At 38.9% G+C, this 14,334-nt stretch overlaps 2 protein-coding genes across 2 annotated transcripts in view; both read right to left on the bottom strand.

Annotated features, from left to right (window-relative positions):
• Nucleotides 1-14,334, bottom strand: part of LOC139979823 (lectin BRA-3-like) — a 64,474-nt gene that overhangs the window by 43,635 nt on the left and 6,505 nt on the right. The gene's annotated exons all lie outside the window — the stretch shown is intronic.
• LOC139979825 (lectin BRA-3-like) lies at nt 6,698-13,136 on the bottom strand. Its single transcript, XM_071990973.1, has 3 exons — nt 12,916-13,136; nt 10,242-10,502; nt 6,698-7,573 (listed from the first exon to the last, which is right to left on the bottom strand). The coding sequence occupies exons 1-3, from the start codon at nt 13,001-13,003 to the stop codon at nt 7,353-7,355; spliced, it is 570 nt and encodes a 189-aa protein (XP_071847074.1). The 5' UTR covers nt 13,004-13,136; the 3' UTR covers nt 6,698-7,352.

Genomic DNA, 14,334 nt, shown 5'->3' with positions numbered 1-14,334 from the left:
ATTTTCACAGGACATTAAAACATGTTCTTTCATGCATGGAGAGTGTCACACCAAATGTTTTTTGTTCTCTCTTTTTTTCTGTCACTTTAAGTGCTTTATTGTTACAGTTACAAGATTAATAAAAGACCCGGCAATTCTATTTTCCACTGTTGACTAATGTTTGTCTCTATGCATGTGCAAAGGAAGAAGAAAGCAGCCCTACTCATTAATTTTGGTCAGAGTATCCATATTACGTAATGTATCCAAACATGTCCTGTGTACTGTAAGTCCGCTTTTGGTCATAGTCCCCATCCCAAAGCAGTAAAACCACCTCATCCCTCCAAATACCATAACCCTTTCCAAAACTGGTACACACCCCACCCATCCCAAGGCTGGGAAACTCCACACCCTTCCCCGAATCCGCTAAGCACCACGTCGTTCCCTCCCCAAAAACCATAAAAAACATCACACCCTCCCCTTAACAACACACCCCTACCCAAGTCCCATTACTTAACTCCATTATTGACGAGTGGTTATGTAGTGTGATACATGAATCAAAAGAAGGATTGGTATTGACTGGAAAACTGTTAACTGATATTCATTGATGGATGTAAGCAACATATGAGTACCCAGCTTTGCAGAATCTCACTGAGTAAGAGCTACTGTGGAACTATGGTAATGGGGTAAGTTTAAATCATTCGGTATTGTAGGCATCAATCATTTAGTATTGTGGAAGTTCCTACAATAAAGCAACTAGTAGGAAGTTTTGTCCTAGGCCATGTTACGTAAACATCAACATGTGCATGGCAACTCAATATCAGCATATCAGAAATAAAATCAACATTTTATTCAATCTGATAAACGCTTTAATTTTATCTTGGATTTAGCCAATTGGTATAAACAAGAATCCCAGAACAAGTGTTTCAATCTAAATCTGCATTCCATGTCTGAATCAAATCTAAGCTATGACGTGTAACGTAATCTTAGCTGCCTGTTGATGTCGAAGAAGGATTCGTTGTATTCATTTGTCGACACATACTACAGTAGGTAAAACTTTCTTGAACGTTTCAGACTTAGAAGTTGTTATTTTAGTTATTGATTTGGGCTTGTTCTATGACATTGGCTCTAAGAGGTGTACTCTGTTAGATTAACATTACAAAGTTGTCCCTTTTTTTCTACAAACTCATTTATCCAATGTTAATTTCTAAATTAATCTTGAAAAGTGGGGCTTACGGGTATAATGGGCCGTCGACGTAGAATCACCTACAGAAGCAATGATCCACAGGATATGCGATGAGGTCGACCATGATGTGTGACTGGTGACAATCTTCAAAAAGGTTATGGATAAAAAAAAAAAACTATTGGGAAATACTTGGTTCTCAGGCAAAAGTGGTTGGTCATTTTCAAGCCCGAGAAGTGCCATTTCCGGTGATATGGTGGGTATTAAATCCAGAAATTTTCTTCTACGCTGCACGCCAACCGATTGTGGCGCTCCACTTAGATAGTAACTCGCGCCCCCAGATTTTAAAGCTCCTGCATACGGCCATACGCGCCTGCTAATATCTACTCTTAAGGGAATAGCCTAGGCCTAAGTTACTCTACCAACCGTGCGCATTACTTTCTTCCACACAGGCAAACAAGGGCAGACTTGGGAAGCAATGAGTTGTACTTCGAACAAGAAAGGTTCATAAATCTCTGTCGGGGTCAAAACTGGGTCAACAGATGAGCAACTAAAATGGTTCCAGGGCTCAGCCTGGAACAAAAAACCTGAGATTGAATAGAAATCTAGAGTAATCCTCTTTCCGAATGTAAGTTTTATTAAAAGCTGCAGCTTCGGAGGACAATGGTCTCCAACGAAATCCCCAGTGGAGTAGCCATAGGTGGAGGGGGGGGGGGGTTGTTTGGTTGACAAAGTGTCCCGACATGAATTTCCGGGGAAGAAAAATAACAAAGAAAAGAAAAGAGAAAAGAGAAAGGAGAAAGGAGAAAGGAGAAATAAACAAAAATACATACACAGCATCTCCATTTAGGTCCATATTGTGATACAGTATGAGAGAAACTTGCGTATACGGGCTATATGTACTATATTACATTTGTATATGTTCGATATCGTTAATATATAAAAGGGAAAATAAATTTTTTCAAAGGCCACCCTTTCAGAACGGACCTTTCGTCTGTCTATACAGTGTCATGAAAAGTGATATCAATGCAAGCGTTAACGTCACAATGTGGACAAAAATTTGGTTTTCCCCACACGAAGGGTTGGCTACGTGCCTGGTGCTCCCAACCAATAGCAGTCTGGAGGTTTAATTATAAAATAGGTTGCCGTTCTTGTTGGTTTGCATTTTGAACGTTACTCGGCAGTCAGTGAAATCGGTCTCTAGAAAGCTAGTCGGTCTCAAAGTCACTCTACACCCCATTGAAAACTGGTGAATGTACTACCCTGTTTATACAGGTTCCGTTAGAACAGATAGTTAGCAATTCCCAGGGAAGACAATGACAGATTGTCTCCTTTTTCGTAAACTTCTGAAGGTTTGGCAGGAGAAGGTGGGGGGGGGGGGTGGGGTACGAACACAAACTTCGAAGGACAGTGGAAAATTTTCGAAAAAAATGGATCATCCATGCATTCCGTACCACAAATTCAAGAATTTGAATATTTCTTAGCAACTTGAGGACATTTTCAATTTTTTTTTCTACCTGTGAGAATGACTTTATGAACAAAATCAATTTCGATATGTTTTAAAACAATAAAAGCACTGCTATATTCCTATGTTGTCTTTCTAATATTTCCTGAGGAGTGTTCTTTTAACTTCGATGAGTTTCATCAACTCAAGTCACTTTATTAACTTGGTGAATATTCTAATACACAGACCAGTAAAGTCATTTCCCTCAGATGCAACACAAACTCAAGGGCAACCAGAATGCGAAACGCATTGAGGTTTCGATGGCTTCATTGCACTAGACTTCTGCTTGTTAACCAGAAATAGCTGTTACAATATAAATGGCCCAAACCACTATTTTGATGTACAATTACACTATGGCATGATAAATCCAGATCCGACTACTGTGCGTGGCAATACACACCTCCACCAAGTGTATTGGTATTCTGAAACGAAACATTTTCCCTTCAGGTTTTTGTGTTACGGACCCAATTGTACTACTCAGATGGGTATGACCAATGTTTATTGTTTGTAGTCAATACCGGGCGGCTAGTACTATACTCCACTCTGTGGGGAATGTTTGCGCATAACCAGGCCGTGGTGATATCGATGTTTAATCACCTTTTTTAGATGTTTAATCACCTTTGTAATTGGTTGAGAAATTAATATTTGAACCCAACATATTTACGAATGCCTTTGAAACACGTTACTTAATTCGTTCCCTGTAAGAAATTGTTATTTTAGACTTTTAATGATGCTTTCGCTGTTTGTTTATATGCTCCATGAAGTTTGTGAACAATCTCCGCACATGAACGCTTTTTGTACATAATGCACGTGCAGCTATAGTGAACCAGTTTACATTGAGATTGGTCATTGATAAAAATCTAACTAGGCAATTGACAGTTAAGTTTCGTAAACGGCGTTTGGTCATCTCCACCAACAAAACTAGATCCATATTTGGCACTGAATCTTGACAATTGCGAAATACGACTGTAAACTCCCAACAATCGGAGGCAAATAATATCCCTATGATTCGCATCGATATCGTTCATACCAATAGAAACGTCGTATGTACAGACAGCACACCCTTGTAATTCAACAACATATATGCAGTCAGCGGCACAGCATAGGTATAGGCAATTTGTTCACGACGTCTGAATTCGGATTCTATGGATGCCCGTAACCTAATTCCAAAATGCCAACATTCTCTCCTACTCTTATGAGGCGTTACGCACATGTTATCTAATAGGCTGAACAGTGGGAGATACAGTAAATTATAAAACACGATTTCCACAATTTGATCTACGGTTACTCCAAAAGACCTCTATCTACCACAAAAACTCTTAGTGACCCCAAATGATATTTGGCCTCCACATAAACAAACAGAGATCTTGAATTAAACGTGTCACAACCACATACTTAATTTAAGACTGGTGCAAGGTTACCTTCTTGAGATATCGTGTTAACAATGTTTTCACAATTTGACCGCTGGTGACCCTAAATGACCTTTGACCTCCTCTAAAAACAATAGGGCTCTTCTACCTAATGTGGTACACCTACACCCTACACTCATACACACACACTCCCCGCCTGCATAACTGCACAGGTTACGATTATCATCGAAACCAAAACAAGAGACTTTCATGGCGTAAAAGACATGCTGATAATTTATTACATTTTTTTTAAGCACAAACGGTGTTGTAAGTCATCCAAAGGTGTTATGTTGTTTATACGGAGCTTGAAAGAATATGTGTTGGTTGAGTTGAGTACATTTTAGATAACCAGTGTTCATTTTACCATGTAGGTAATGATTTTACTAAATTTTTGATATCAAACATGGTACTTATAATTTATACAACAGTAACATTGTGCACATAAAAAATTAAATGTGAAATGGTACATTCTGAGGCATATTTAGCCTAACAATTAGGTTTGTAAGTATGTCTTCATGTTGTACAGGTACTCTGCAGTGCCACCCTCCCTTTCCCTTTCCCCTTCCCAACATGTACATTCAAAGGTTATTATCATTTCACATATTTTTTTGCGCCTTGGTGAAAGGATAAGAAAACCTCTTTGCATGGGTGTAAGGATTTTGTTGTTGTTTCCAAACGATAGATGGAACCCATGAACTTTCCGCCCCTCTGAAAACAACAACGACAACTGACACAGTTGCACCTGTAAGTCTCAATTCGCTCATGCTAAGTCGAGGTCAAAGTATGAGTACTTTTTTATTGTAAACGGCGTTAGACCTTTACTCCTGGGAGTGTGTAAAGGCAATAACTGTCATTCTTATCTTTTTGCTTATCTTCAATATTATCGCATGTCCCCGTTGGTCTTGGTCACGGAAGTTCAGCGTGAGTTTGATCGTGAGGCGTAGGCGGGGGGTGGGGTGGGGGGGGGGGGGGGTGGGCAGACTGCTCCCAAATTTCCAGAGGACAAGACATTCGGGCAAAAGTCCTGAAAAATTCGGGCAGCCTATATATATATATATATATATATATATATATATATATGTTGTACAGGTACTCTGTATATATATATATGTATTCTCTATATACTCTGTATATCTATATATATATATATATATATATAGATATACAGAGTATATATAAATGGAGATTCGCAGTCTCTGAAGTGAAAAAAAACAGCAGTAAACATTTTTTCTAATTAGTCAACTGTATACCTGGACATCCCTGACATGAGTGTATATACTGAAACATTTTCTTTTTCATGGATGGTGGGGGGGGGGGCCTACAAGCCTAAAAGTACAGGTTTATCATATTCTTTGTTATTTTTTATACTTTTTTTGTGAGACAAATTGCAGTCTCACCCGACACAGCGACATTTTCCCGTCTACAATGTGTGTTTTTCTGGAGGTAGCTGAGTACTGTGTTAAAATAATAAATACGGTAAAAAAAATATACCGTCCTATTTTTCCCCTTTAAAGTGAGTTTACCATTTTTTCTTCTTCTAATTTACCAACTTTTTGGGGAAGTGTTAATTTCTAAACGTGCAATTATAAAATAAAGAATGTAAAGATGCAACTTGCATGGCCTCATAAGTGCCATTTCCGGCAATCTGAGAGGCACTTTTGCCAAAAAAATTCTTGTACGCTACGCGCCAACTGATGGTGGCGCTCCGCTTAGATAGTGTCACGGGAACTTTCGGGCACAAAAGTTTCTGCCCCCAAACTGAAATGGTCCCGTACGCCTATGACTGTCGCGCATTAATGCTTTCGCAGGGCAATTATGTACCCTTGGGAATTAGGTTGGAAGGAAATGTTCGGAGTCCTCGGCCCAGGGTATCACACTCAAATCCGTAAAGGTTACAAACTTTAAGCTGAATTTTGCAAAAACGTTATATTCTTTCTATTATTATCTATTACATACTATTCATACATAAATTTAGACCCCCTTAATGGAACAAGACCTTCCGGTTCTAACAAAGTGGCAAGCACTATTTGGTTGTCCGTGATGAAAAAGCTATACGTAACACTTACTTCAAATTTTATGACCTACCGAATGAATTAACGCAACAGTAGTTTATATTGTTAACTGCAACCTTTACAAATTGTATCCCAACTTTTTGGGTGAACTAATATGTAATCACGAGCTTATGCTATATGCGGTTACCTTGCATATTTCTTGTAACGTCTGAGTGTGATCATGTTACGGTGTCGAGTCATGTGTCGGGGACGACCGTAAAATTTGGAGGGACATTAGGACACGTGACTGTGATTCCAGGTTACAACAAAGTAAATCGTCTGTGAACATGATACCACAAAAAGATGCCATTACACTGTCAACCAAAGCCTTTGGTCCAAAGGGCACTTTTGTGTAGTACTGTAACAAAAGAACACATTTTAATTGCAAAACTAAACAAGGGGTAATTTTTCATTCAAACACTAATTGGCACTTGCTCTTTATGGGTAATTATATTGACAGTATTTTAATATTTTGAAAAGAGGAACTTTTGAGAGGTCCAGTGGTTTGGGCTGCGTAAACTGGTTAAAATAACAGGTGAAAACTTATATAACAAAAAATCAAAAACGTTCAGCGTACGTATACAGCACATTTATTTCTTTATGATTCATGAGTGTAACAAATGTTAATAAACATGCCAAGGTACTAGTTACTGGATTATAATGCGCTTGTTGGATTTTAACATTTTTAATGAAATGGTTTTCGATTAAAGAGAGATCGTGAAGCCTAAAGTCAGTGAAATGTCCCCAGAGAATCATGTGCAACGTGAAACTATCCGTACTGGTGCATGAACTAGGCGGAGGGGTGGATATTAAACAGTTCAATTAGTATAATGCAGTTATTAAGGGCTCTAATTAATGATGAATGTGAGTTTTTTTGTATCTTATAAGATTCCGTCTTACTTCTCCGGTAGCTACGGTGTTCTAAACCTTTCGAAGTGTGTATCCTGATGTCTAAAACCTTACAGAGTATCCATTAATATATACGTACATAACATCATCTCCGTGAGAAACTGATTACCGTTGGAAAGGTCTTCTTATAAGGTTTTCTGGCAACAAACCACAGCACTTCAGCAAAAATAGGCCTATATTATATATTTCACTGCTTTTATTACTTGGGCGAGGGAGCGGTTGGGGTTGGCGGGACCGTACGGAGGGAAGGGTGAATGATCGGGGTACTGCCATTAAAATGTCAAAATACAATACAGAGTGATAAGGATAGTATTTATTAACTAATTCGGTCCACTATGTCTAGCAGCATAAGCGGCAATGCTGTATTTGCAAACACCTGGGAGTTTTCTTTCGCAGAGAAGATCGTTCCACTTCCCGGGAGGTCCTCGGTTGATTTCCACGCAGTTCTCATTGCCATCTTTGTTGTTTGGGTCAGCAGGTTTCCAGTTGGTGAATGTAAACGGCGTGGTGTCACCATCTTTCATGACCCATTGAAACCCGTCTGGAGGAGAGAACGAACATTATTATATTATGGATCACAACACAGTCAGGGTTACTTTTCTTTTCGTTATTCTTGCTTTATTAAAGTATGTAGTCCGGTGACAACTGAAGTTGATATGCTTTAAGCAATGCTGGAAACTTGGTCAAGCCACATCCTATTTGCAATTTGTATCGCAAATATATAAATTTGTTGTTGACGGATGAGGATTACAACCAACAAAGTGGAACGAGACGCAATAGTCGAGCAGTTTGCGTAAGTCATCGTCATCGTCATCGTCGTCGTCGTCGTCATCGTCATCGTCGTCGTCGTCGTCGTCGTCGTCGTCGTCGTCGTCGTCGTCATCATCATCATCATCATCATCATCATCATCATCATCATCATCATCATCATCATCATCATCATCATCATCATTATCATCATCAAATACTGTACCAAAACTAAACACCATGTCGATACTATATAAATACTTTATACTATATTAATACTTTAAATTATCAATATATATATATATATATATATATATATATATATATATACAGGGTTATAGCTAGGAGATTGTGAGTGCTGGTTAAATAAATTTGCGAAGCGTAGCGAGCGTAGCGAGCGAAGCTCTACCATCTCACGGCCGGGGGCGCAGGAGCCCGCTTAAGGGCCCCTGGTGGGGTCCAGGGAAAAAGGTGACATTATTATCATGTTTTACGGCAAGGGAAAGATAAATTTGTTACTTATGTTGTATTTCACAAGCATTTTACTATTTTTTTGTGCCGGCCAGTGGACTGTTTACTCACTTCCAATGCCGGCCGGCAGGCGTGAGTGGCGGTTACCACCGGCCGCCGCCGGCGTGGCTATAACCCTGTATATATATATATATATATATATATATATATATATATATATATATTGAAAATCTGCCAATTAAGCCCACAACCATGAATATTAATGATGTCAAAGTTGTTGTTGCACAGAGCATATACGTACAATGTAGTTTCGTCACCATATAATGTATTAACGTAATTGCACATACTGCTGATTTGATACTGACATTTTAAGAATTTTACGTTAAGCCTGATTTATTAATATTCATGAGATGGGAACCACAAACAGTAGGGCACATCGACGCAATATGGGGTATATACCCGCTAAGCATGACATTGACTCAACATGTGCTTCTTGATATATCGTGCTAATAAGTTGGCTGTATACACACCTACACGCACGCACCCTCCCACACACCCAAACAATCTTGTTTTCTATTATATTAGCTAAAACCGATGACATTTCACTTTATTCTAACCCATTGTCTTGACAACCTTTGTATATTGCTCTATATTGTTCCACAACTGGTGACAGGTATTTATTTTGTACCATGTCACCAGACATGCCCAAACACACCCGCACGCGTTTTTTTCACCAGCTCGGTGATCGGTAAAGGCCAAGATTTGCATACCTCGCTCCGATTGGCTGTGGTCCGTATACATAAGCTTCATTACAATATCAACTATAGCAGCAGCTGCACATAATCGCTCATCACATACCACTTGGCACTTAAGCAAGGCCAGTTTGCTACTCTCAGAAAGGAAAACAGTCTAGCAGCAGAATGTACGCGTTTGAGTAGAGTCAATTAAGTTAATTTATTTGTCGGTTTGTTATGCCACGGGTTTAGAGGGTCTGTGGTTATGTATCGCACAACGCTTTTGCTGTAAATTTAAAGAACTTAAATCAAACAGAAACATTTTGAAGATGATACAAAATATCACCATATAACATCAACGTAACTAAATGAATTGATCCATTTCCTTATTTTAATGTTAACGTTTGAAGAAAATGCTGTAAAAACAATGTAAGGCTGTACTAATCTGCGTACATTGCATCGCAGTACTTATCTGTACAGCAAGTTCCACCATCACTTCGAAGCTTCACCCTTGTCAAACTTATTCAATTTATTGGCTTTTCAGTTATGGATCATGAACCTCAGTAATCCTTACCTTTAAAAAAGGACAGCCATCGACGTGCACACTCACAGTCCATGGTCGCAGTATTGTTTTACGAGCGAACAAGTCCGCGCAAAAGCAGAGAAAAAAACTTTTTAACAAAGTTGTCTTCTTAAGACAGTCGCCAGTTCAGCATCAAAAGTGCAAGTCCCAGCCAATGTGAAGCGAGGATTGCAAATTATTGCATTTACCGCGCTGGGAAAAAAAAATCGCCACCCGCACACACGCCAGCAAGATTGCAAAGGTTAACTGAGCCATCGTAACCAAAAAGGATCTTGATATGTACATTTTGTATTGGCCTCTGGACATACCTTTAAGATCATATATCGAAATTTCACAGTGGGTGCATAACATGTCTTAGCGTCATGACATAATCACATATGATATAAAAAGGTCGCGCATTGCACGGACATAAAAGGGGTGGATGTAGGGAAATACAAAATGAGGGTGTGTGACTCTGAGGCCGTTCAAGCCGACTCCCATATAAGGGGTCTGTATCCGCCCCAGATGAAAATGAAAATATAAGACGCCAAATGGTGCTTTCTGCTTTATATTTAGGCCTTAAGTTGGGTTTATAATTAGGTCTACACGCAAAGTTGTGCTAATGGGAACACTCTACACACACCCATGGATCCGCATGGATGCATTGTGCAATTAAAGCAGGAGATAAAACTTACCGCCTACTCTCTGACCCCCGAGCCACGCTCGATTTCCACCGGCAAGCACTTCGGCAATGAAGTCATTTTCTTCTATGGACTGGATGTCGGCAAGGTATGCATACTTTACAACGGCAGAGTCAAATGGAAATTCGAGTGGGCCAACAATTTCACATGAATCTTTTATCGTCGTGTAGTCAGCGGGTTGTCCTCCGAATCTGTCGGTCACTAACTTGTAGCAGTGACCGTTGAATTCCGTCCAGTCTAGCTGCGCACTGCAACCTGCCGATGAACAACATGAACATAGCTGTTTACATTTCGGAAGGATCATTAGCACTGAAGCACCAAAATATTTGCTAAAAAGAAGACAATGACAATCTAAGCGCTCGAACTAAGTAATGAACACTAACGGGAAGCGCATGTTTATCATAAACAACATTCGATCGTTAAACCCTTCATAAAATCCGTTCCCCCTAACTGCTAGTTTTTCTTTAGCATGCACTGTTATGTAGGTTACATTACGGAATTGATATTCGAAAGTTGCATATGAAATCCCTTGGTGGTCATGTATACTGATTTACGTAGGAAAATCCGGCTTCATATGGTCCTCATGGCATTTGGAGGAGGGGATCGTAGGGGTTAGGGGTGGAGTCGAGAATTATGACCGAAACATTGTTACCAGGGTTTCACAGAGACAACTAGGGAAGGTCAGAAGGGGTGGAACTACCACGCCATAACTCCCAAAACGTCGCATGCATCACGGATGCTGAGATCGCAATATGAACAAAGTGCAGAATTATCGCGTGAACCGTGTGAACCGTGTGAAGTAAATTGGTCAAAATTTCAAGATCAAATGTAACGTTTCCGAGATGAATCTTAAAGGTTGAACTTTCGACTCAAAACGTAGAAATTTTGACTTGGAAATGTAACAATATCGATATAAGAAATATTGACATAAAAGTTGGAAAATGTCCCTGCAGATTAAAAGCCGCAATAATGAGGAGACATATATCGTACGGTAATTTCCAGATCAAACTTGTGACATGAAAACATGTGTATGTGAATATATATACTGAAACACACTACTATCAGTCCATGTTGAAGATTTGTATCTCTTTAATTTTTCAGCCATTGTACTTTAAAAATTTGAGGTTCATCAATTAACTTGTTACTGGACTCCTTAGTTTAAAACATACCGACCAGTAGGTCAAGTCCTTCAATGAAACGAAAAACTCAATAGGAAAATATAAATTTGTGTTGTAAGAAAACACGTTTTCAATGACCCGTCAGTGGCACATTGATATACCATATGACATTGTGTTGCTGTACTATTCATTTTGCTCTGAGTTTTGTTCCTTTCTACCCCTTTGATGTATTATTATTAGTATTCATGGTAGCTTTCAATAGAAATGTCAAGACATTGAAGTGCACCTTTTATAGTAGTTTTATATGTCCTTCATATAGCCTTAAGCTGTAAGTTACCTGTATGGTACATTGTTATTTGATATGGTGAAGCCACTGCAGCTACGCCCATGGTGTCAAATTACTAAGCAGGTATAACCTGTGCTGCATAGACTAATTAGATGGATTGTTCTATTGGAAGAGGGGTTGATTAAAGGAGCTACACAGCAAGCTGCATAGGGTAGACCCCCTACAGAGGTCTGGGTGCACAGGATTGGTGGAACTGTTTAGGTTACCATGGCAATCCTAAACCAGGTAGAGATATTGTTCTTATTAGCTGTATACTGCCTGTGCAGTGGTAGCGTGTGGGTACAACTATATTGAAACCTTTTGTTTTAATAATAAGTAGTAAGATAGCTCCCTAGTTCATGCAGGGAAAAGTTGCTAGTCTAGGGGTGCGCAGAGGATTAGGATGTTAGAATAAATATTAACACTTCTTTGTGCAGCTGTGTGGATATGTTTGTTGGTCTATGCGTGAGTGTGTGTTATCTGTAGGTTGATTAGGTTTATCTGTTTATCAATAAATTCATGATGTTGCACTGAGGTTGATATGATAACAGAGAGCTGTAAAGGACAATTATGTTCTAGATTAAAGGGTTGTAAACAAACATTGATATACCATATGACATTGTGTTGCTGTACTATTCATTTTGCTCCGAGTTTTGTTCCTTTCTACCCCTCAGGTGGCCTATACATTGGCTCATACCTACGTCACCCGATTCCCCGGGGTAACATATATATATATATATATATATATATATATATATATTCATTAACATAAAGTCTGTTCAAAGTATCTCTTTCGAGATCCGGCTTTAGGAATTACAAATGATTTTCGAGTTGGTTAGCATCATGTTTGATCTATAGATCTAAATATCTAAATATGTCACCAAAAACAGAACTAGTATTGTTCGATACAGGTGTCAAAAGCCTACAGGGAATTTACGACTTTCCTTACCGGTTTCGAACCCCTGGATGGATCAGCGTCCATGGCCTAGTTGGTTAGGGTGTCCGCGTACAAGGCGGGAGGCCCGGGTTCGAATCCCGGTGGAGGCTGTAAGTTTTTTCACTGTTCTGGATTTTCCTTCTCATTTTCAATTATATATATATTCATACATACATATATATATATAAATATATATTTATATATATACATATATCTATATATATATATATAAATTATAGCGATTGTTATCAACTATTTTGTAGGATTAAAAGCCTACAAGTGTCCTACCTTGATCAGGGAATTCGTTAGCACCAGCTTTTGCCTGCCCGATTAGTGTCAGGTAGACGAAGAACCCACTGAGAAACGCAATCGACATCTTGGAGATAGAAAATCGGTGGACGAGAGCAAGTAACCAAACAAATGACCGAGGAACCACTTTGGATGAAGACAAATGATCTTCTGCGACGATCCTGATTTTGTCCAATTCTGATCTTACTATAAAAGTGTCGCTACTTTTTAACGAGTAGCTGTCTTGCAGCTCCCAGTTTTGACCTCATAGGGATCAAAGGTTAGCAGTAGCAGCTGGACGAAGGACAAACAAGTACGAGGATAGGGGGGGGGGGGATATGATCGCAATAAAACTTTCGGTCGTTGCTTCATTCCCACGAACCCGGAGTTGGCTTTAGCCCTGTATTACGTATAATAGCCAGAAATAAGCTCAGTGGTCTAGATCCATGTCCATACGTGAAGCTAAACAGGAAAGCGACAGTCCAGCACAACGCTGCGAGAGCGACGCAAGAGATAGACCAATAGAATACTAATATACATGCTGAGGGAGCATCTCCTATAAGTACTGCGGTCACTTTCAGTATGGAAACATGGGATCAGTTATATACACTGAATACATGTATAACTTGTATGTTTATGTGCTGTATACCAAGCAGGCCCCGACAAATAACATGTGGGCATCCCCATCTGACGTTAAAATATAACAGCATTAAATTATAAAAAATGAACAAAACTTTAACAAGTTTTATCAACTTTATTCGAGTTTCGCCATATTAAAATTCAAAAGTTAATGACACAAGAACCCTTTAGCTGATATTGAGTTGCCATGCATATGTTGATGCTATGTCTAGTAGACTGATTTTTAAATATAGATAACGTGTTCATTTTGTCATATTGGTGTGCTGAATTTAGCTTATAACATTCTCATAAAGTTTCTGAATTCTGACCGTTCTGATTTTTTTCCATAACACTGCAAAACAACGGTTTACCATACAATCGGGTTCTTATACTCAATAAGAGATCCTCATATCAAAAGTAAAGTTTAACCGTCCTGAGCAACATGAAAATGGCATTTAAATGCTCTTGCACTTATTAGAACCTACATATTTTTGTTGACAGTTATAGCGGGATGTCCTGATATTATCTTAGGAGTTGTTGGATGCTTGGAGAGATGTTATCTTACGTGTAAACAACAAATGAGGATGGGCTAAATTAAAAATCAGCAACGACTATTCACAGCGACATGATAATAGTTTTAAAATGTTAGTAACCCTATTTAGAACAAGGTTTGTTGATTGGATGTTGTCACGAAATGTCCTTAGAATACTTGAAGAGTGGTTGGATGCTAAAAGAGGTAATACTTTACCATTAAACAATAAAAATATGACGTCACTGTTACCGACAATTAAAACTCAGGAG

This window comes from Apostichopus japonicus, chromosome 14, assembly GCF_037975245.1.
Source record: "Apostichopus japonicus isolate 1M-3 chromosome 14, ASM3797524v1, whole genome shotgun sequence".
NCBI classification, from domain to species: Eukaryota; Metazoa; Echinodermata; class Holothuroidea; order Aspidochirotida; family Stichopodidae; genus Apostichopus; species Apostichopus japonicus.
The sequence above is the reverse complement of the archived record's forward strand: the minus strand, read 5'-3'. Positions and strand labels throughout refer to the sequence as shown.

What these genes read in the sequence shown, in the direction of transcription:
- LOC139979825 (XM_071990973.1), bottom strand. Translation starts at nt 13,003, where the DNA reads ATGTCGATTGCGTTTCTCAGTGGGTTCTTCGTCTACCTGACACTAATC. An exon ending in TAACGAATTCCCTGATCAAG is followed by an intron (nt 10,503 to 12,915) that starts GTAGGACACTTG and finishes GTTCATCGGCAG; the next exon opens with GTTGCAGTGCGCAGCTAGAC. An exon ending in CGGGGGTCAGAGAGTAGGCG is followed by an intron (nt 7,574 to 10,241) that starts GTAAGTTTTATC and finishes TCTCTCCTCCAG; the next exon opens with ACGGGTTTCAATGGGTCATG.